Source organism: Nilaparvata lugens, chromosome 7 (assembly GCF_014356525.2).
Source record: "Nilaparvata lugens isolate BPH chromosome 7, ASM1435652v1, whole genome shotgun sequence".
In the NCBI taxonomy this organism is placed as follows: Eukaryota; Metazoa; Arthropoda; class Insecta; order Hemiptera; family Delphacidae; genus Nilaparvata; species Nilaparvata lugens.
In genome coordinates this window covers 51,415,921-51,438,939 of record NC_052510.1, presented here as the reverse complement: position 1 = coordinate 51,438,939, position 23,019 = coordinate 51,415,921, and the positions used below count along the sequence as shown (strand labels likewise).

The window sequence follows — 23,019 nt, the reverse complement described above, 5'->3', positions numbered from 1 at the left end:
TGAAATGTTATTCATTCATTCATTAATTCATATTAAATTTTTCGATTTTGTATGAAGTTCCTATAGTGAAGTCCACGTTCTAATGGCAGTGGAGGAAGATAGGAGAACAACGTTGCAGATCCTCCATCTTGTCAATGCCTTCTATACACGGTACCTGATACAGGTTTATTGATGTAATATTAACTGTTAGTTCTAGTTTAAAATAATCAATTATACTTTATTAAGCAAATTATATTTTTAAATAATTTCGTAATGAATTTTCATAATTAAGATGAAATATTTTTTTAATTAATTATTAATTCTACAATGTTGAAAGACGATCTGGCAACAGAGCAAAGCGAGAAAAAGATAGCGCTATCCACTTTGTTGAATGATGGACAAGATTAGCAATACCATTGCTAATTAAACACTGCTATTATAACGTGGACCTCACTATAAACCTGAGCACTCAATAGAGCTCTATTCCCTCATGTCAGTATCAGTGTACGTATCCGGTGCAGTGAGAATATTATTTCCATCAGTTCTAATGGATCTATTCATACTCGCTCGGCCGGGCTGAGTGGAAATAGTGCCATTAGAAGTCAGGGGAATTATATTTTCACTGTACGGAACACGTAAACTGATATTGATATGTGCGAATTCAGCTTTTTGGCTACTATAACTTACGTACAATTAATAGGTATTGAATAGAGTATCATAGTAAGTATTTCAAACAGTAGGTTAATATGTATTGAATTATGAATGAGGTTTGAGGACAGGACTGAAAAATCTTCTGATTACTACCGAGATGGACACGCTAAGTCGTCGGTCCTGGCTGCCTAAAAACTAGTCGTTAGGTTATGTCAAAGGCCCTGAAATTGACCAGTTGCGACCTGAAAACTCTGACGCCAGACCTGAGCCAGCCTGGTCACTCGATATTATTATTACTACCGAGAATCGTAAACATGATAGGAAGCTATACCAGATGAGTTTATAAGATGATCAGCAATTCAAAAAGTGCCGAGTTTAAGCACGTAATGCTTTATTAATAATATTGCCTCTGTTGAAATACTCAACTACCCAACTTATTTCGGTTAATAGAAAATTGTTGAATGGGGAGAAAAAAATTATTGATAACATAAAAAGAAACTGATAAAGAATATTATAAAACCAATGGACCAGAAGACATCAGATAGAATAATAAAACTTAAGAGCGCGATGAAAGAAGAGGGAAGAGTGATAAAATTATAAAAGAGGTAGAGAGAGAAAAGAGAAAGAGAGAGGGAGAGAGAGTTGCCAATCTGAGGAGAGTTCATGGACCGGTCAGCTGATATAAGAAGTGGTGGCTAAGAAGTCGTATCGTATGCTATCAATACAACTGCAGCACCTTATAACCTTAATGCTGGATACATTATCGCCCAAACAAAAGATTTATCTACACTCACCAGTATTGTTATCACGAACAAGGACTTGGCTACTACAGTAGTTCTAAAGTTGAGCAATATTTGAAATAAACTTGCTTCCATGCACCCTTGCAATGGTATAAAATGGTCAAATTATTGTAAAGTTAGCATTTCAAATGTTTGTAACATTTTGATTTTTGTGAATAAAAACGTTTTTCATTCATTCATAGGGACTTGAAGATGGTGATGTTTAATGAGGCAGACAATGGAGGACGAAATTTGAAAATTGGGAAGCGAGGAAAACTTGTAATTGCAAAAGATGGTTATTGATCTTCGATCATTAGTAAATTTTTTAAAAATCTAATCTTGAGGGGCCCAAAAAAGGTCTGCAGCAGCATTTATAATGACGACTGACGACATAAATTATTGGTTTTTCAAATTCAGGGGGAGGTTAGCAGCTGATTTAATCCCCAATTTCTGGGGGGGGGGGGTTCGGTATACTTGTGCTTGATGGGGGTACCCCTGTCAAATGGTCGGAATTGTTGAGTGATCTTGGTTCAAGAGGTAGAAATTATTGACAGAATCAATGTGCGATTGATTGAAATGATTGAGAGTATCATATTGCAAGAGGTGGAAATTATTAAGACAATGAAAGTGAAATTGATTCAAATTTATTTATTCATTCATACATTGATAGACACAAAATCATTCTCAACTATGAATGATTGGAAAAGGAACAACAAGCTCAAAGCCCAAAACTGTTCCTTTCCCAAATTTGGATAGAGAATCCTAGAGCAACAGGTAGAAATTAATGAATTTCTAAGTTCTGGCTGGCTGAAATTCTATTTTTCTCATTGTTGACACTGCCGCCTGCCTCAGCGATGAAATGTTTTATCAAGATAGTGTGAAACAATCCTTCTTTCTATTTTTCTTCTTCTTTTTCATACTTTTCAGTTGATTTTTCTTATTCAACAAACTTTGTAAAGTTATTTTTTAGTTTATACTTTCTTGTTTTTATTACATTACATATTGTCTTTTTCTTTATTTATTTCGAACTTCGAATGTCATAAAAATTCCTAGTAAACTTACCTAATTATGTTCTTAATATTGTTTTTGTGATTGGGCACCCGCCGAAAAACCTACAGGTTTGGCAGGACCCTAAATTGTTTTTTTGAAATTGTGAATAAAATTTGATTTGATTTGAAAAAAAAAAAAAAATCAAAATGAAACACTAATGATATCGAGAAACATTGTTGGGTCATCGTAGACCAGTCTTGAATTTTCCGTCAATGTGAGAATGAGTGCGAGATTGATTGTTCGATTGAGTGCGAGAGAGAGAGAGAGAGAAGTATTGAGAGCAGACAAAATACAGTTTGAAAGTTGGCAAGTGTAAATGAAAAAGGAAGAGGGAGACTGATGGAAAGAAGCTGAGCAGACCAACCAAATACCTGTTGATATCTCAAGGCATTTAACATGTTGCAAAAGAGTAATATATAACCATGGAATGGTCAAATAGCCTGGAGAGACTGAGGTCACACTTGTCCACATGCCGTCTGTAGGCCGAGCTTACCTATTCGTCGAAATAAGTATCTTAATTGAGCGTTTAAAGTGCACGAAACAGGTGGAAGAAGAGAGAGAGAGAGAAAGTTCAAATTATTACAGTCGATTGACCAAGGACAGATTGGTCGGTGTGTCCACTATATGCAGAAAATTCAAATTTATAAATATATTCAAGTAGGAACAACCATAGTAAACTGCGCGTTGAGTTCAGGCTCCTCAATCTGAGCCATTCAACACGGTCTGACTCCGTTAGCTATCAGCAAATAAGTAATAACTTAGTATTGCGAACTTTGACCTTTTAATCACAGACGTCCTTCCATACTAACTATAGCTCCATCCGTAGCAACTAAAGGTATACTCTTTCATAAACACACTGAATTGGAATGTTGCTATAGGAACAACGTTCACTAAAATTCCATCAAAACCTCATAACAAGGCCTTCAAACATGGTTGAGTTTGAAATAACACGATTCGATTTTAATCAAAGTCCAAATTATTGTATCTAGAAAACGATTTTGGAGAAAGAATGTGATTATTAAGATTTCTTTAATATTGCGTTGATAGAATGGTTGATATTCTAAAATGTTATATTTTTTAATTACAGTGATTAACTTATCTTACTTAAATGACCTACAAATTTTTAAACTAAAACTCAGGAGGCGATTTCAGAAATGTTTCAAATGGCGAGACAAATTGCCAATTATTTTTAATGTTAATTTGAATTGACGTTCAAGTTCCAAATTTGACTCACTTATTTCAACCAATCGATTTGGCACAATTTCATCTGTGCTAGAGTGGGAAATTATTACAAAAATCTGGTGTGGCGCACTCACACAACTTTCCTTACCGTTATGAAAATTGATAACCTGTCTCTAGTGATCACGCGCATCTCAAGTCTACTATTCAAAGATCTGAGCCAGCTTGTGACAGGACAATAACGCTGGAGACACACGAGGTCTGCTATCTCTTCATAGTGAATGATTTAATAGAATCAACAGTTGCAAACAGTTTGCAATTGAATAATCACATTTCTCGAATTTCGAGCTTATTTTCAATTTTAGATTACAAAACATTAATTGTAGAGATTTTTATGCTCAATCTTTTCCACTTGATTTTTTTCGTTTAATTTGTATCTGAAGCCTGATAATTGGGAATCTAAAATAAAACTTTGCAAAGATGGGGCAGAGCTCCTGAAAGTTTTACAGATATGGGACTTGTTGCAGTTGATAGAGCTTATCATGATAGAGCTTATCAATGACTATTTCATTTGATCAAAATCATTGGAGCCGTTTTCGAGAAAATCGCGAAAAACCCTGTTTCGACAACATTTTCGCCATTTTAGCCGCCATCTTGAATTGCATTTGCTTGAAATTGTTCGTGTCGGATCCCTATAGTTTAAGGACCTTAAGTTTCAAGTCATTCCGTTAATTGGGAGATGAGATATCGTGTACACAGACTCACATACACACTCACACACATTATACAGACCAATACCCAAAAACCACTTTTTTGGACTCAGGGGACCTTGAAACGTATAGAAATTTGGAAATTGGGGTAATTTTACCTATGGTAATAGGGCAAGGAAAGTAAAAATTGGTTACTGTTTTCTATCACTAGTTGGTTTACTTGTTGTCACTTTTCATATCTTAAGCATTATGATAATAATATAAAGTAGAGGTATTAATAAAGGAAGAAATCAAATTTTCCATAGAGTAACCCACCTCTATGACAGTGAGTTGATCCAGAGTACTCCGGTACTCTGATTGAGACTCCTGAGACATTTAAGGTAGGCAACCCCGCAACACTTTTCAACAACTCAAGTTTCATATGAATTCGATCTTAAATATACAGTATATTTGTTAAACACAACCAACACCACTAAGTTCTCAGTTTACTCTCTATTGCAAGCCGTCAAATCCAAAGAAGACAAGTAACTGGTTTCTAGCGTCCAGTTTTTGGCCACCCAAGAGTAGGAAGTAATATTTTCATGCGGTATGATTTTGATGGGATGGGCACAAGATCTTAGATTAGAAACGCCTAATGATAATCTCACATTGAAATGGCTCTAGATTCAATTTTAAAAATTGTGATTATGTAGTGGAAAATAATATTATATCATTTAACTTGGCAAATATTGATCCGAAATTAAAAGCAAGTCTAGAAATGAATTCACAATACTACTGTAATAAATAAGAAAGTTTCATTACTGTAAAGCATTACAAATCAATACCAAAAATGAGAAAATCAAGTGATTTTCAAGTGTGAATATATAGGTACTAAATTTTATTTTCCAATAAATTTCTGCACTGCTAGGTAGATAAAGAATAAGAATATTTTGATTAAATGGGTGTGTTCACACATTTTCATTTTGCCAATGTTTGATCAGTTCACAAGAACCAATGATATTCGATTTCTACTGAGTGGAGCAAAAATTGATTAGAAAACGGGGCTTTACTAGACCGTTTTCATTGAACAGTTTTGGAGGATCACATCTTTCTGGCTTGGCATTTCTAGACTGTAAACAGTCAGTTTTTCTTGTCTTCACCTGTCAGAAAATTTGTTTCTTAAAATCAAAATGTTATACATATAAAGCTGAACATTTTTACGGGATCGGTGAAATAGAATAGTAAGGAATGGGACTCAAAGAGATCAATTAGTCAAGTTCTATAAAATAATTTGAATCTTCTTTCATTATGATTAATTAATTAATCAAGATTGAACAGAGCTCTTAATAAACAATATCATCTGCAAAGAGATCTACTTCAAACTGTCAGCATAGGTTTAATGAGAAGTGTTGTTATCATTCATAAGAAGTGCCGACAGTTTAATGTGAATCTCATTTGATAGTAATCAAGACTCCTCAGTTCGTTACTTGTAATCATCTCAAAGAAACAATATGCTGATGGTTTAATGAGGAAGATTACAAACTGAGTTAATTTATTTGTGAACACGATGTGAAAACACGGTAATTCCTTCTTGGATCTGTCACAAAAAATTAAACAGTAAAATAGATCCACTTCATGTAAGGAGTAGATTGTCCGTCAACCGGTACCGGTAGTAGGCTATGCATTTAAATATCAAAATTTGATTCTTTTTACATTATTGATAACAGTTTAAGAACTGTTAAGTTGTATTAATTGTATTACAAATATTACCGTAACTTAGTAACAGATCTCCCAAATTTTTCAAATTAAAAATTATACCAAATATTGAACTGATAGAACAAAATCTGAAAAAGAATCCATGTAAGGTAATTACTAAATGAAGTTCTTAAATTTTGGCAAAACCAATATGGTAAGGTAGGCTACATATTGTTTTTATTCAATGGCTTGTCATCGAGCCATCAGCATGCCAAATTGCCTACAATCAAGAAAGAAGCCACATTTTTATCTTCCCATAATATACCGAACCTCATCACAGTCCCTTGCAATGAAATTCGAAAGTCTAAAATATCAGCAACTAGCAATAAGCATACAGTACCAAATCAAAATTGAATCAACAGCCTCCCTAAACAATATTAAGCTCTTAACATTAGATATGATAACAGCAAAGTAACATTGATTTATAAAAATGAGGTTATGTTCTGCGCCAAGTTCTACTCTCTCACAGATCACAGAGAATTCGCTAAGCTAGCATTTTGTGCAATAATTGAACATTTGCAAGATTCAGAATATATCTGTATTGACTAAGATTCAATAAATCATAAAGTAATTAAGGAATACAATGAAACAGTGCTTACCTTGTAGACAAAGCAATATGGTACCGTTCGGTGTCTTATTTTAAACCGGCATTGACAAGGAATGACAGTCAAAGATTGTCCATACCGAATGAAAATTGAATCCACAAATACTATCGCATTCCTACAATAAACTGTCACTGCAATTAAACTAAATGAAATAAGAAATTATGTGTTGAAACGATATGCTAACAAAATGTACACAAACTTACGTCATGTGGCCATGTTGTCAAATTGGTTCTACGACGACGATGTCAGATGATGGTTTGAAATGTCGCCGATAGAAGCAGCACTTTCCAGTTCGAGCGTCATCCTTCAAGATGGCTGCCACTGCCCTTCCGAAAGCGCGAATTTCAAAAAACGATATCATACAACAGAACATTCTGTGATTATGTGCTACCTACTTATTCTTAGTGGTTACTCAATCACTTTGCTACTTCAATTTATACACATATACTTTCTTCACTAAATTTAATTATCTTTTTATTTTTCAAGTTATATTGTAAATATTTATTATTTTCTTTTTAGTACTGAGCTTTTTTTCATTAGAACTCTTTCCCCACACAGATTTTTTTGTCTATGTGGGGAAAATTTACAAGTGCTTTATTTTTTTTATTCATGTACTGTATTTGTAATAAATTTGTGAATAAAACTCATTTTGAATATTTGAATTTTGAACTTTGGTTTACTAAAAATTATTTGGTCACAATATGTACCTATATTAGAAATGTTGGAAAATGTACCCTACCTATATTTTAAATTATTATTAATCACATTAAACCTTATTGATATGGCAAATATATTTTTTGGAATAGGTAAAGTACGGTAATTTCTTTATTATTACCATAAAAAACATTATCATAATATTCGTTAATGTAATTCAATATTAAAAAAAAATAAATACCTATGTTTGACTTTTCTATGAGAAACTTTTCAAGATTATGAAATTCTCTTAAACGTCTAGCCTCTAGGAGATGCTCCAGTTGTAGAATACTTCTTCACTCACATTAAAATGGAGTAAGATCTATTTTGCTCTATATCAAAATGATCACACACCTATGATCAGTCTATGTTGTACCATTAAATATTTGAAGATATTGTCATTTCTCATAATATTAGGCCTTTCCATAGTATACTTGATTAATATTGAAAACTTATGAATGTGCATGATCTTATAGATGAAAATGAAATACGGTACCTACGGTAACTGTAATAAATTAATTAGGTGCAGTTTGGCTCATAAATAGAACATAATCAAATGATTTTTTTCTTTTCATAGTATGAAAATACAAATCTTGTCCATAAAAGTATTCCACTGAGATTAATATAATAATAATTAACAATGCACAATAACCAACACTCTACAATAAAGAGCAGTCATTACAATCATAAAAATATAGCCTATATTATTCACCCCATTTTAGTGGTCTTCTCAAAACTATTACAGTAAGGTTCCCGCAAATTAAGGCATGTTTAAAATTCTATTAATGAAATCTTTAAAAACCTTGTAACTTGTTACTACATTATTTTTTCTGGTAGCTCACAGTTACTGTAATAAGATTTGGCATAAATTATGAATACGGTACAAATAGAATTAATTTATTATGTTATTTATCAAGCGGCACTATACTCAAGTACAAGTTATTATGATAATGATATGATTTTAATAAAAATATAAATTTTTGATACTTTGATTTTTGTCAGGCTATTGGTAGGCTACATTAATGGAACGGTATTAAGGCTAGATTGTAAACAAATACTACTAGAAAATCATAAATGACTAGAAAGTCTTGGCGTTTTGATTAATCTCTCATAAACTCAAATTCTGAAATGTCGAAGTAGAGGGGAACGAACATCGATGGTACAGGCCATATATTTTCTGAAAAAGAAATAATGCTATTAATATGATAAGTTATTAGAATAATCAACATCCAAATAAATTATTTTGAAATTATTATGTATCAGGAATTATTTATAATGTATTGACTATGATTTAGGTATAATGGAAAAGAATTCTTACAGATGATAATAGATCGAGTGAATTATTTTTGCTAATCTTATTAACTATGGAGTAAATAGTTTGTGATGCTATAATTTCAATCAAACATTACATAGGTCAATTCTACATGATAAGAAATAGGCCAAAGAAATTAATAATATGTTTACCTTGATATGCTTAGAAATTTATATTCATTAGATTGTATGAACTATGTAACCTGGTTACATAGTTACTGTAGGTAAGGCTACAATAAACTAGTATAATGATTCGACGTTCGTAATAATCAGACAATTCAATTCTAAGGAGGAATTCGGGGTGTAGAGCATATAAATTCTACACAATTTTTGTGGAATGATGCATGATAAGAATTATTTTTATTCAATGGATATACTGCATGAGATAGCATCATTCAGATTCATGGTAACATCATCAATAAGAATGACGTTAAAAATATTCGGTATTAAAGAAAATTTATAGTATAGTTACTAATTATTGGGGTTGACTTCCACCAATAAGATTACAATTACCATGATAGAGACTGGCAGCAGGGGCTTCAAGTAATTTTGATAGAAAAATTCCCAATTCTTCAAGATGGGTTGAATTTATCAGATATTCGAGAATACTGGCATCAGGAAATATCCGTGATATCGATTGCAAAACGTGAGCAACATCTTCATACTGTTCAGAATCTGAAATAAAAATAATAAGATGATTAACACTGTCGATTGAAATATTTCTCAAAAATAGCAATATTCCATGTGTACCAAATAATAATTGACTTTTTGAAAAAAAATGGAAACTCACGTTGTCTTAGTTTTATCAATGTTGAAGCTTTCTCAACTAAAACGTTTTGTACTTGATAAACACTTTCGAAAGCTTTTTCATAAATTTTATCAAATAGTGACTCATCAGTTTCATTATCAGCTTTGCATATGGAGAATTGTGTTGTAAGCGGTTCTTTGATATCTTTACTTGTAGCTGAGCTTTCTTTGTTGCTTGCTTTTGTAGTCAGATCTATGCATTTCCACTTGTGATTTATTCTCTGTAAAAATCAAAGAAATAACGTTTCAGAATCAATGAGATATTTCTAATTAAGGAATAACTACCTATATTATTTTATGGTCTTTGTTATTATCTACTATGCTTTTTTGTGAGTGAATACACTTTTGATAATGATACAGTAATAGACTCTGAATTTACTTTAGATTTTGCTTTTGTGGAATTATGAAATCTATTCACTACAAATTCTTCAATCTGCTACCTCGTTTCTTATGCTACCGCATCGTTATTGATTTTTTCCACTTCTTTGAAGAATAATTCTGAGCTTATAGGTAGTCTCATTAAAAATGTGATACGTTAATGCAATTATTGCATTACCGGTATCTTATTTAACATATTTTTAGGTGGGTTAACGTACCGTATCTCTAAGCTATTGAATGAGTTACAGTTCATTAGTTTTGTTTATGGAGTGAATTGGGACTTATGAACACAATAATTATATTAACAGAACGGATAGATTATAATTTCAATAATATTTTATTTTATTATATACTATAGGCCTATAATTTCAATTATATTGAGAAGATCTATGAAAATAATGCCTTTTTATGATAACGGATAATTATAGCCTATGAATAATCTTCTAGATTATAATTCAATTGAGGAATCACTTTACCAGAGACAATATGGATTTGTATTCACATTCCAGTCCCAATCAACTGATCTTTTTCATAAATGGGCCATAATCATGATATATTGTTTGCTTGTCTGATTGTATTTATTCAATAATCATTTTAAAAAGATATCTTATAAAATGAATGTTGTTAGAAAACGTATTACAACCTTATGAATGTGGGTTTCCAAATTAAAAATTCTTATTTTAATCATGAGATTTGTAGTTTTGTTGTGTACGAGCTTTGCTAATTTTTTAAGATGCTTGACCATAGCACAATCTGAGCCCTGAAATAGAAAATATTTATTATTTCAGCAACATAATTCAGATACAAAACAAGTATAGAGTATAAAGAATCAACTCTAGCTAGATTTGAAGACTTTTAAAAACGAAGATGATGGGTTGATTTTCAAGTTGTTATTCATTTTTTTCAGATTATCGCATAATAGTTCCCCATCATGAATGTCGGTACTCTTTATAACGTAAATATTTACTTAAAAAATTGCATAATCTTTATGCCATGGTAAACTAGAGGTAGGCTATCTGGTAATTCTAAGCTCATAGTATTTGATGACCTGAGCTACACCATGTAGAAATTGAATAAGAGGAACAAATAAAGAATATTGATTTCATTTATTGACATGAAGGAGAATGATAATCACAAATACTTTTTTCAATAGAAAAGTATTTTTGAAGAGTAGAAGTTACAGTAATATGAATAAGTTAGTAGTAGATAAGTTAGTTACTTATTTGTGATGAATAGAGTAGGCTACGCTGGTTTATCATAGTGTTACCTCAAAAATATGAACTCCATAGTTGGATTTCAAAATCAGTACTCCTGATATTAATTCTTCAGGATTGAAGTTTTTCTGGCTTCTTACTATGCTCTGAAATTCATGCATCATACTCTCCAAAGAACCTTTTCTTTGGCTAAACTCTAGAATATAAGTAAGTCTGTGGATGAAATATTTCTGGAAAAAATAAAATATAAGTTTATTAATTATATGATCAGTGAACATTTTGCTTCTAGAGAATCTTAGCTGTTATCAGAAAATACAACCCCCGAACCCTTGAGCAAGGTGAATAAATTTTTGATTGAGAATTAATTCTTGGCTAAACAATTCTGCTTTTGATTGAAGAAAAATGTTGCACCAAATATACCATAACTGTTTACACACACCATTTGCTACAATTTTCCTACCTGCAGTTAATTTTTTTGAGGCAATGGCTGCTAAGACATCGGTTTTTTATAATTATTATTAAATGCTTTAAATTATTTTAGAAAGAAAATTATTGCATATATTGTATTTTAATTACTTATTAAACTAGAATGTAACTATAATAAGCCCCTATTGAATGTGATAGGCCTACATATTCGGCTAATTATTATATAAAATTTAGTATTTCACTATTCACTGTAAACTTGAAAGCTAATTCAATATTCCAATTTTTCCTCTCACCGTATAGCCTATCACTTTTTTTTTGCAAGTGGCATGAGAAAACTTTTGTTCCGGGCTCGACTGCGCCTATGTTTAATTGTTTATAGTCTGCCTGTATCACTAAAAATTCTGCTTTAATAATAAATCAAAATATATTTCATAAAATAAGTGGGCCTTGAGCTTCCAGACAACGAGATACCAGTACTCTGCGAATCTGCAACTTTCTTCATTTAAAAGTCTCAACATCTCAATATAATTTCAATTTATCTCACACAATTTGACTAGACTCGATATTTGGTCAACTGAGAGCTCAAGTCTCAACTTACTTTATGCAAAGAATATAGTATAGTGAGTTGTCAGTCAAAAGTACCAGTAATAAAGATACGGTACCACTGAAAATTATTTTTAATTGGTGATTCTCAATACTATACTTCTCGAGTATAAAATTTGATACCACTGTGCACTGTATAATCATTGACCTGTACCGTACCTCATCTATTGCATTTAATTCCTGCTGCATGACCTTGTAGATAGAAGGAATATCAAGATCCATGTTGTGCTAATAATTGATTTACAATAAAACAATTGGAACCGATCGATAGAGCAAATAAGTAGTGAAGTAAAAAAATAATTAAAAAATAATGATGCAGTTTAATATGGTATTCTGTATTGTTATACTGTTCTTATTTATACATAAAACGTCCAAGCCTGATTTAACAATGTGACTGATGACTGGTACGATACTGTGTTTATCACTATGGTAACGGTAAGAAGTTTGATTCTTACTCAATAGATAGCGCAGCATGTACTGAACGTAAGGCCCGTATTGCATTAGGACACCAGGCTAGGACACCACTGATACCACATACCAGATTACCAGTGACCATTGGTGTCTGTTGGTTTCTGGTGGTGTCACTGGACACCATCATTGGTATCCTAGCGATGCGATGCTGGTGACACAGGTTAGACACCAGCCGGACGCCAAAACCTGGGACACCAGTTGTACAACACAAAGACCCGGTTAAATTTTAACCATAATTAATTTCACGAGAACCAATCAGAGAAGTCCTTTTAGAAAAGACGTCTTCTCTGATTGGTTCTCGAGAAATTAATCACGGTTAAAATTCAACCGGCTTTTGTGAAACCGTCACAAAGTGTCTGAGCGAATCACGGGGCATTAGTTCTTATTGCGTTGATTATTCAAGGGACATCTACCGGGACACCAGATTTTTGATCCGGCTGGTGTCTCATTCGGGTTGCCAGCTTTACACACTCACAATATTAATTTCTCTCTCTGGTGTCTACTGGTGACTCAGTTTGGTGTCCTAATGTGATAAGGGCATTGTGGTGTGTAGAGTGTTAACATCACAAGACATGGATGCGTTGTCGAGAGAAAATTTCTCGTACCTAGTCAAAATAAGAACCATTCGAAACTAGAAACAAGAATATACACAATAGCCATACAGAAGAAAAGTAACAAATTGGAAAAGCAAATTTTCTATTCTTTGAAGAATAATTGGGATAAAGGATAGAGAATAGAATTTGATTCTGAAATATCAGAATAACCTATAATATTTCTCGGAATTCAATAAGGATGGGAAAGTATTTTTTCTATTTCTAGAGACTAGAGTTGACCTTACATTGGTTGCGTTCTACTCCACATCTCTACGTGGTTATGCGGAATGAAAATAGGTCTACGAGTTCGAAGATTACAGTTTTGAGTTAGGTTTCCATCTACCCTATGCGGGTCCACCATTCTATACTTTATGGTAATGAAGCTAAAAACTAATTATTGGTCTCTGTACATTAATTCCAATGACAACACTCAATTTCCCTGCAGTACTTACTAACAATTCCATGGAACTGTTGTTATTTATTCCCACTCATGGATTTAAAATGAATATTTTTCGAGGTATCAATGATGTACTTTGATATACCTGTGAACATATCAAAATATTTGGAAGGATTGCATCAATTACTATAAAAATCAATCACACGAAGTTATATCGGTTATAGTTGTTTTTCGTTCCATTATCAAGATGAGAATGGTTCAGCCTCTATTTTTGATACATAATAATTTCTCAATTGAAGGAGGCCTAAGTTAAGTAATGAAAACTGTTATGTTGTTGAAAGACGTCAACTGCATTTATGACTAATAAATTATTGAAAACTGGAAAAATGAAGTGAAACTGCAGAAAAACTATAAAAGAAACTAGAGATTGCATAAACGACTCCGATTGCCAACTGCTTCAAGTTAAAGACTATACTCAGCGAAAATAAGTCCAAGATTGGTAATGATAATGATTATTGGCAAAAAACAATTAAATAACTTTTTTCAATGTTCTTTTATTCCCAAATATCTTCGATTTATCCTCTATTCTTCATGACTGACGAGATAAGCCTCTGAACGAGACCTTGCAACTTGGAGCCAGACCATATTAAGCGTTTTTTCAAGTGCCAACCCAATCAGCCAATTTGGTAGCTTTCTGCTCTGCCGACTCTAAAAACACCAACTGAAAACGCCTTAAAACGCTTTATGTGGTCTGTCCTTTACTTGTATACGGTACAACTCGCAACAGGATTGGGAATGTTATACAGTTCTTTAGTACTAAACTTGCAGTTCTATAGAATAGTCTTCATTCTTTGGCTCTCCCCTAACTAGTATACGGTACAATAACTCGCGGTTTTGGAAATATTACTCGCTTCGCTCGCCATATCCGACTAGCCAGGGGGCTCCGCCCCCTGGACCCCCGACTGGATCGTCCAAGAATGAGATCAGCATGCTCGCTTCGCTCACCTGCATTTTTCATTTGTGCATTTTTATCACATGCTAGGACAATCCAGTCGGGGGTCCAGACTAAACGTCTGGCTAAACGGATATGGCGAGCGAAGCGAGCCTGACGGCTAATAATCTAATATTCCCAGGATTGAAGTAGCAGTGCCCAATAAATTTTTCCGCGATAAATGCATTTAAATCTTCAACTTGGTGCCAACCTAACAAAGTCAACTCAACTTGATGCCAACCTGACAAAATTATCAATTTAGTTTCCAGTTAACAACTGTTTCAAAGAGGTACTCTATCTAGATTATAGTTCTATAGTAACATATGATATGGAAATTTCAATTATAATTAAGAGATTGGGAGAAGAAGAGCATACATGGTAAAAGACGAACTTTAAACCCTTAAAAACCACCCTTAGAGTTAAAATATTGCTAAAAGATTTCTTAGTGCTAAAGGGCCAACTGAACATACCTACCAAATTTGAACGTTTTTGGTCCGGTAGATTTTTAGTTCTGCGAGTGAGTGAGTGAGTGAGTCAGTGAGTGAGTGAGTGCCATTTCGCTTTTATATATAATTATAGACTATGCTCTTAACACTAAAGTTTCAGTTCTATAAAATATACTCCACTACTAAACTTGCAGTTCTATCAAATAGTCTTCATTCTTTGGATGTCATTAGAGCAGTAGCAACATTGTGGCCATCAGTCGGCTCTCATGTGGATTGACATGTGTCATTGTAAACATGTTCCGTTTTCATTTGCTACACCCTAAATATAACCGCACTATAAACGTCACACACTCACATATTATTGCCAGGGAGACTGAACCAGGACGGAACACCGGGCCGTAAAAGCCAGTGATTGACTGTTTTGCGGCTATAAAAACAAACGGCTACACAGAGATCCACGTCATACTGTCAGCTATTCTTACAAGTAGAACCAATGCTTTAGATTGAACCAATAACTGAAAGTTTGAAGTGATTCTGGCGACCAACTTACTCATGTTCTGCTATTCCAGCACTAACGACTCACCGAATGCCAACAAAATCGCTGTGATGGAGGATGACACCAGGGAGCAGGGTGACGGTGCTGGTGCCTTGCCTTACGTCAGGGCTGCTTGATCATTAGTCGGCTGCGGCCGCCATAAGTGTCACAGGAAACTGCATTTCTCTACGTACAAATCACCGCAGAAAAACATTGAATCTGCTATCACTGGAAATGGCTTTCCGACAGATTTTCGATTGAGTCGGATATAAGTTGGGGAAAATCGGAGTCTAATCGAATTGGTGTTTCAGTCTAGAAAAGCTGTTACTTTATTTGGATGTGGGTGGAGTTTATAAAATCAATGAAACTTAATCGCGTTTTAATAGGAAAATTAGATGGAAAAGTATTGTATTTTTATTTCATGTTTATCGTATAGGCTATTGTACTTGTATAGGGATTGTATGTATTTTGAGTATTATTTTTTAAATTTATTTATTCACAATGCAAATGACACTAATGTAAGAACATTGGTAAATAAAATAATAAGGTAGTCCTTGTACTATATTTTTTTCCAAATTTATGGGTGAGTCCAAAGATAAGGTTAGAATTTGATGTGTACAATTTTTATGAAATTTTAGTCCAAAATAAACATGAAAACTATAAATTTTGAATTAAGATGGCTTGAATTAATGAATTGATTAGAAATATTCCACTCCATTACAACTTGTAATGAATAATATTTAGTTATTCAAGAAAATTTGGAACCATTCAAGAAACACAAAATATAGTCTATAATGTATTAAAAGTATTAAATGCTTCATTACGATAGGAAATAAATGAAACCAAGCAACTCATAGCTTATGAGTCATATCAACATTTTGTATTTCTCAAACACATCCGCGATTTGAGTGAAAATACTGCAATAAAAAAACTGTATAGCATGAAGTAAATATCTTGTACGTTATTCAGCTATTCTATCTATATGATTGAAGATTATATTTTTATACCGTTACGAAACAAAGAATTTAAAAAAATATCATCAACAAAATAACGAATGAATATAACGTTAAATATCATCGTGGAACAAACAATGGTGGAAATGATATGAATGAAATATTGATTTATTAATTGCTTAGTCTATGTTAAAACGAATGCATGCCTGTTTGATAAAACTCGTTGAACAATATTCCTATTTATTGTTGGATTCGTATTAGAAGTTTTTCATAACCTACAGAAACTTATAACGAGAAAATTGAAGGTACGAACTAATAAAGTGTTCACGTAGTCTATATTAGCAAATAACATAGAGTTATTGTAGGTAGACCACATACCTCATTGAAGATCGTCCAAGCTAAGTGATAAGTAATGATATCATAAAATATTATATTAAGTTTTATACCATCTAATAGGCATCATCTTATATGACAGATATCATCCTCATCTCATATTATAAAGCCTTATGAACGCCAGGAAAACTCTCAAACATAAAATCAACAACTTCATGATTTTGGGAGGTAGGCTCTACAAGATTTGTATCTGATGGAATGATGAACTGTTTACAATCTATCTGTCATCTCCACGCTATTCGCCAAAGATCAAACGACAAAAACATTTTTTCATTTCTGTCACAGCCTATTATCTGAAAACTGACTGTCATATACCGTGACTGCTTTTGTATTTCACTCTTCTTAATCATTTAATGGGCGGCTAAAAGGTGTGAGCGAAATATTTGGGTGTTCTATTCTTGTAACGACATTTGAAGAAATTTGTCATACAAATAATATCCAGCGAACACGCCAAGTAGTTTGTTACTCTTGCTTGTTTTCTTACAGACTTTTTCGGCACGTGACTAAATAGAAGTCAGAAAGTAGAACACTACTTGCTTACAAGACGTTAAAGAAACAGAGAAGAGTTTATTTGTTTACATCAACGAGTTTTTGAAATTCATACCTTATCATCTAAATTCAATGAGAGGGAATCAAAGCCCTACGATTTCAATAATAGTTGATGATATGATAGAGTAGTATTTCAAATCAAGAAGCTGATGTGGAGTTTAGGAATTCAATGTTTCGCTTCCATTTATTTTGTAGTAAAAATAATTTCACCCTTCTTCCGGAGCTGAGAAAACCACTAACTGTGTGAATATACGGTGTTGAAGCCACATTAATTAATTATTATTCAATAATTATTAATTATTTATTGTTATCAATAATAATGTTTTTCATTTTCAATGTACCCAAGTTCAAAATTTCAAGTTTTTCCAACTATAGACTTCCGTGCTAATTGTGAGAAGTAGAAACTCAACATAGTTTTGAATTTTATTATTCTATGATTTATCAAAATTAGCAAGAAAATCTATTTTGGGTTAATTCTGGTAATTTACTTCCAATGAGCAGACTTTGCCTTGCTTAACCATTTCTTGATTTCTCGCATGTAGGCCTACAAATCAATGGATGATTCAAAGATTAATGAAATACCTTTCGAGTTTTCAGGATATTTAGAATTTTGGGTCAGCCAATAACCTTGAAAAACCAATCCAGCTTCCACGAGGGAACAGTTCTGTTTGATTCACAAATCGAAAACTGGTGTGTTTACCTTGCTAAGTGGAAAAATGAACTCGTCTCCTCTTTGTTTTGGAAGAGCGTTTTGAAATTGATATTCTAGGAAAGCTCAATTCCAAATTTTAACTCCATATTTGTTGGAGAAATCTCACATGTTTAAAGAGGGTTATCTTTTCACAATAAGTTCGATAACAACTAAACTTTTATAAACTGATAATTGATTTGGAATTGATTACATTAAATTGAAAACATTTCATGAATTTCTCACACAGCAGTGTTCACAGTGATGTAAATTTCTTTTAAATAGTAGTGTTATTAAAGAGTATTCTAGTAAGAACTATTTGATTTGATAACTAATGAAAGATTTACGTCGGATGGAAGTTTTCTTATATTGGAATTACAGTACTGTAAAGCTGCGTTTTCGTTTGTGCGTAAATGCCGTCGTCGACCACGACAAGGTGAGGATCTCAGATTGGGTAGATTTCAATTTGTCTAAATAACCTAAACGATCAGGTTCAATTATGTTTTAAACTTTTAATGAGGGAGGTTGAGTTTATACTTTTAAATGGCAATACGTCGATACTGTAAAGAATGTTCTGATTCTTGAATAATAAAGACAAATAATGAAAAGTTATTTGATCAGCTGTTTTAGCACATTTGAAATTTGGACAATATGAATGTCAACAATGCTTGCCGTCGTCGACTGCGGAAATTTACTTACAAACGAAAATGCGCCTTTATATGGAACGGAAGTAGTCTTCTCAAATACAGTAGTACTGTGCTCTTTTTTCTCAAAGTCTAACTTCCTTAAAAATATAGATAGAAGATTTCTGATTTCGGATTTGGATTCAGCGACCCCAAATTCTTTAAAGCGTAAGTCCCATTTTCAAAAATACCCGAAAACAAGGGAGTTATAGCTGTTTTTAATATAGCTTTCCATTATCATATGATTATATAGTACATACTAAGATAATAATACTCCTGCCTCACAAAGGGACAGGCAAGGTTTAAGAAGTTTTTGAACACCTGAGAAGTTTATACATAAACATTTTTAATTTTTAAAAGTTCTAGTTTCCAAAAAAATATTGAACTATGAAAAGATGAATCCAAATATGAAATCATAAATCATCTCCACTCATCACCCAATAAAATAGGAGGAAAAGGAATGTTGTACAGTAAAATTCACTGAATTTCAATTGTCATTCAACAATCCAATTTATCAGGTTCAAATCGTTGAATATCACTTTAAATTCTCAGCAATTATTGACTATTTCTTTTTACAATCAGAAAAATCTATTATGAACATACAGTATAAACATTGTGCTGATCTGAATCGATCTATGGTAATAATAGGAATTGAAAGAATAGAAAATGTCATGGCATTCCAAGTAGTGATGTCTGTGTATTAGAACTGCTGAGTGATAATGCATACTGAAAAAAAGTCATGAATAGCTCAGACCAGCCTGGCGACTTTGATGCTTTTGAAACCGGAATCTTGTTTTATTTTTATTAAAGAATGATACGGAATGAAAACCATGTATCATAGTACAAAGCTTTGTATCATGAGTAAGATTGACAATCATGGCTTGTCGATTTTAGTTGCTGACCTAAATCCTCATTCCTCAGTCGTAGAACTATGGACCAAGCGCGAGCATTTGCCTTTTATGTCATATACCGTCGACACAAACTTATGAAATTTATGAAAAGCTTGATAGCTTGAATAGTGATCTGATATTTGTTACACGTTTTTATTCTAAGACATAATATGTCTTGTAGACTAATTTTAATGTTTCTTCAATCTGCAGGAAAACTTTGGTTTTTCAAAGTTATCTTACTCCCTTATTTTGGGGTATTTCCAGAAATCAAGATAAATAACCTACCAAATTTCCTACACGAATACAGTGTAAGTTGTATTATAATAGCTAGAGTACTTACGTACTGTATAGTACAGTACCTGTTCGTTTTTACCGTATAATTATATGATAATAGAAAGCTTTATTAAAAACAGCCATAACTTCCTTGTTTTCGGATATTTTCGAAAACGGGACTTACGCTTTAAAGAATTTGGGGTCGCTGAATCCAAATCCGAAATCAGAAATCTTCTATCTATATTTTTAAGGAAGTTAGACTTTGAGAAAAAAGTGATGAGTCATACTTTGTGGAAACGGCGGCGTAGTTGTTAGATCTTGCCTCTGCTTGCCTCGAGGGGAAAAGACGTGACAAAACGAGGTTCCTGGATAGGAGTCACCATGTGAAAGACACGATTTGACTCAATGTACTTCGACAAAAAAAACGAGAACATGTTCAGTGTTCAAGTTGCACGTCTCCTATGGCCTCTTTCACACGATAGGAGACGTGCAACTTGAACACTGAACAGTGTTCTCGTTTTTTTGTCGAAGTACATTGAGTCAAATCGTGTCTTTCACATGGTGACTCCTATCCAGGAACCTCGTTTTGTCACGTCTTTTCCCCTCGAGGCAAGCAGAGGCAAGATCTAACAACTACGCCGCCGTTTCCACAAAGTATGACTCATCACTTTTTTCTCAAAGTCTAACTTCCTTAAAAATATAGATAGAAGATTTCTGATTTCGGATTTGGATTCAGCGACCCCAAATTCTTTAAAGCGTAAGTCCCGTTTTCGAAAATATCCGAAAACAAGGAAGTTATGGCTGTTTTTAATAAAGCTTTCTATTATCATAATTATACGGTAAAAACGAACAGGTACTGTACTATACAGTACGTAAGTACTCTAGCTATTATAATACAACTTACACTGTATTCGTGTAGGAAATTTGGTAGGTTATTTATCTTGATTTCTGGAAATACCCCAAAATAAGGGAGTAAGATAACTTTGAAAAACCAAAGTTTTCCTGCCGATTGAAGAAACATAAAAATTAGTCTACAAGACATATTATGTCTTAGAATAAAAACGTGTAACAAATATCAGATCACTATTCAAGCTATCAAGCTTTTCATAAATTTCATAAGTTTGTGTCGACGGTATATGACATAAAAGGCAAATGCTCGCGCTTGGTCCATAGTTCTACGACTGAGGAATGAGGATTAGGTCAGCAACTAAAATCGACAAGCCATGATTGTCAATCTTACTCATGATACAAAGCTTTGTACTATGATACATGGTTTTCATTCCGTATCATTCTTTAATAAAAATAAAACAAGATTCCGGTTTCAAAAGCATCAAAGTCGCCAGGCTGGTCTGAGCTATTCATGACTTTTTTTCAGTATGCATTATCAACTCAGCAGTTCTAATACACAGACATCACTACTTGGAATGCCATGACATTTTCTATTCTTTCAATTCCTATTATTACCATAGATCGATTCAGATCAGCACAATGTTTATACTGTATGTTCATAATAGATTTTTCTGATTGTAAAAAGAAATAGTCAATAATTGCTGAGAATTTAAAGTGATATTCAACGATTTGAACCTGATAAATTGGATTGTTGAATGACATTGAAATTCAGTGAATTTTACTGTACAACATTCCTTTTCCTCCTATTTTATTGGGTGATGAGTGGAGATGATTTATGATTTCATATTTGGATTCATCTTTTCATAGTTCAATATTTTTTTGGAAAACTAGAACTTTTAAAAATTAAAAATGTTTATGTATAAACTTCTCAGGTGTTCAAAAACTTCTTAAAACCTTTGCCTGTCCCTTTGTGAGGCAGGAGTATTATATCTTAGTATGTACTATATAATCATATGATAATGGAAAGCTATATTAAAAACAGCTATAACTCCCTTGTTTTCGGGTATTTTTGAAAATGGGACTTACGCTTTAAAGAATTTGGGGTCGCTGAATCCAAATCCGAAATCAGAAATCTTCTATCTATATTTTTAAGGAAGTTAGACTTTGAGAAAAAGTGATGAGTCATAGGTTTGAGCAAACGTCGGCATAGTTGTTAGATCTGTCGGCTTATTCGTAAGATCCCCATGTGAAAGTACAGGAGAGCTGCAAAATATGAAATATGATCTTCTGTAATATGATATTCCAGGAGCGAGGTCTCTGCCGTGTGAAACTGGCCCTATAAGTGGGCGCACACAGATCGTCATCGGAAGATTAGATTTGATGCATTGTTTTCAATTGGAGTGCGCATACCTATCCGCATCGTACGCATAGTAGATCGGAAATGCTGTCAGGAATTCTGAGAAGAGCATTGAAGCCGACGGCTCCGATCGGATTGAATGACTCACCGGCATTTATTTATTCCCTTGCTTATTCTGTAAAGTGTAGAAATAAATATTTGATAGAGTTTTAATTTTTTTAAATATATACTAAAGTTTTATTTGTAATTAAATATGTCCTAAATCAGTATCAAAACTAACTATATCCTTAACATAATGATGAATCAAAATACAGTAGAGTAAAATATCAGCTATTAATATACTGTATTACATAAATGTACTTTAATTGGTTGGTAATGTATATTTAGTATAGTATCATATTAGAATAAATAGAATTTCATAACCTACAGAAACTTATAACGAGAAAATTGAAGGTACGAACTAATAAAGTGTTCACGTAGTCTATATTAGCAAATAACATAGAGTTATTGTAGGTAGACCACATACCTCATTGAAGATCGTCCAAGCTAAGTGATAAGTAATGATATCATAAAATATTATATTAAGTTTTATACCATCTAATAGGCATCATCTTATATGACAGATATCATCCTCATCTCATATTATAAAGCCTTATGAACGCCAGTTAAACTCTCAAACATAAAATCAACAACTTCATGATTTTGGGAGGTAGGCTCTACAAGATTTGTATCTGATGGAATGATGAACTGTTTACAATCTATCTGTCATCTCCACGCTATTCGCCAAAGATCAAACGACAAAAAATTTTTTTCATTTCTGTCACAGCCTATT

The 23,019-nt window shown here is 33.0% G+C and overlaps 1 protein-coding gene across 4 annotated transcripts in view; it reads right to left on the bottom strand.

The window, feature by feature from the left end:
* Window positions 1-8,269: 8,269 nt before the first annotated feature.
* Window positions 8,270-23,019, bottom strand: part of LOC111047656 — a 29,455-nt gene continuing 14,705 nt past the window's right edge. Inside the window, exons 1-7 of one of the 4 annotated variants that reach the window (XM_039433053.1) lie at window positions 15,601-16,022; window positions 13,636-13,725; window positions 11,144-11,320; window positions 10,520-10,636; window positions 9,482-9,719; window positions 9,205-9,366; window positions 8,270-8,557 (exon numbers count right to left, since the gene is read on the bottom strand). In XM_039433053.1, the coding sequence (XP_039288987.1) occupies window positions 8,481-8,557; window positions 9,205-9,366; window positions 9,482-9,719; window positions 10,520-10,636; window positions 11,144-11,320; window positions 13,636-13,647 (783 nt within the window). In that variant the 5' untranslated portion in view covers window positions 13,648-13,725; window positions 15,601-16,022 and the 3' untranslated portion in view covers window positions 8,270-8,480. Of the gene's footprint in view, window positions 8,558-9,204; window positions 9,367-9,481; window positions 9,720-10,519; window positions 10,637-11,143; window positions 11,321-12,278; window positions 12,402-13,635; window positions 13,726-15,600; window positions 16,023-23,019 lie in introns of those variants that run through there. The other 3 variants (XM_039433054.1, XM_039433052.1, XM_039433051.1) reach the window with 3 other exon arrangements.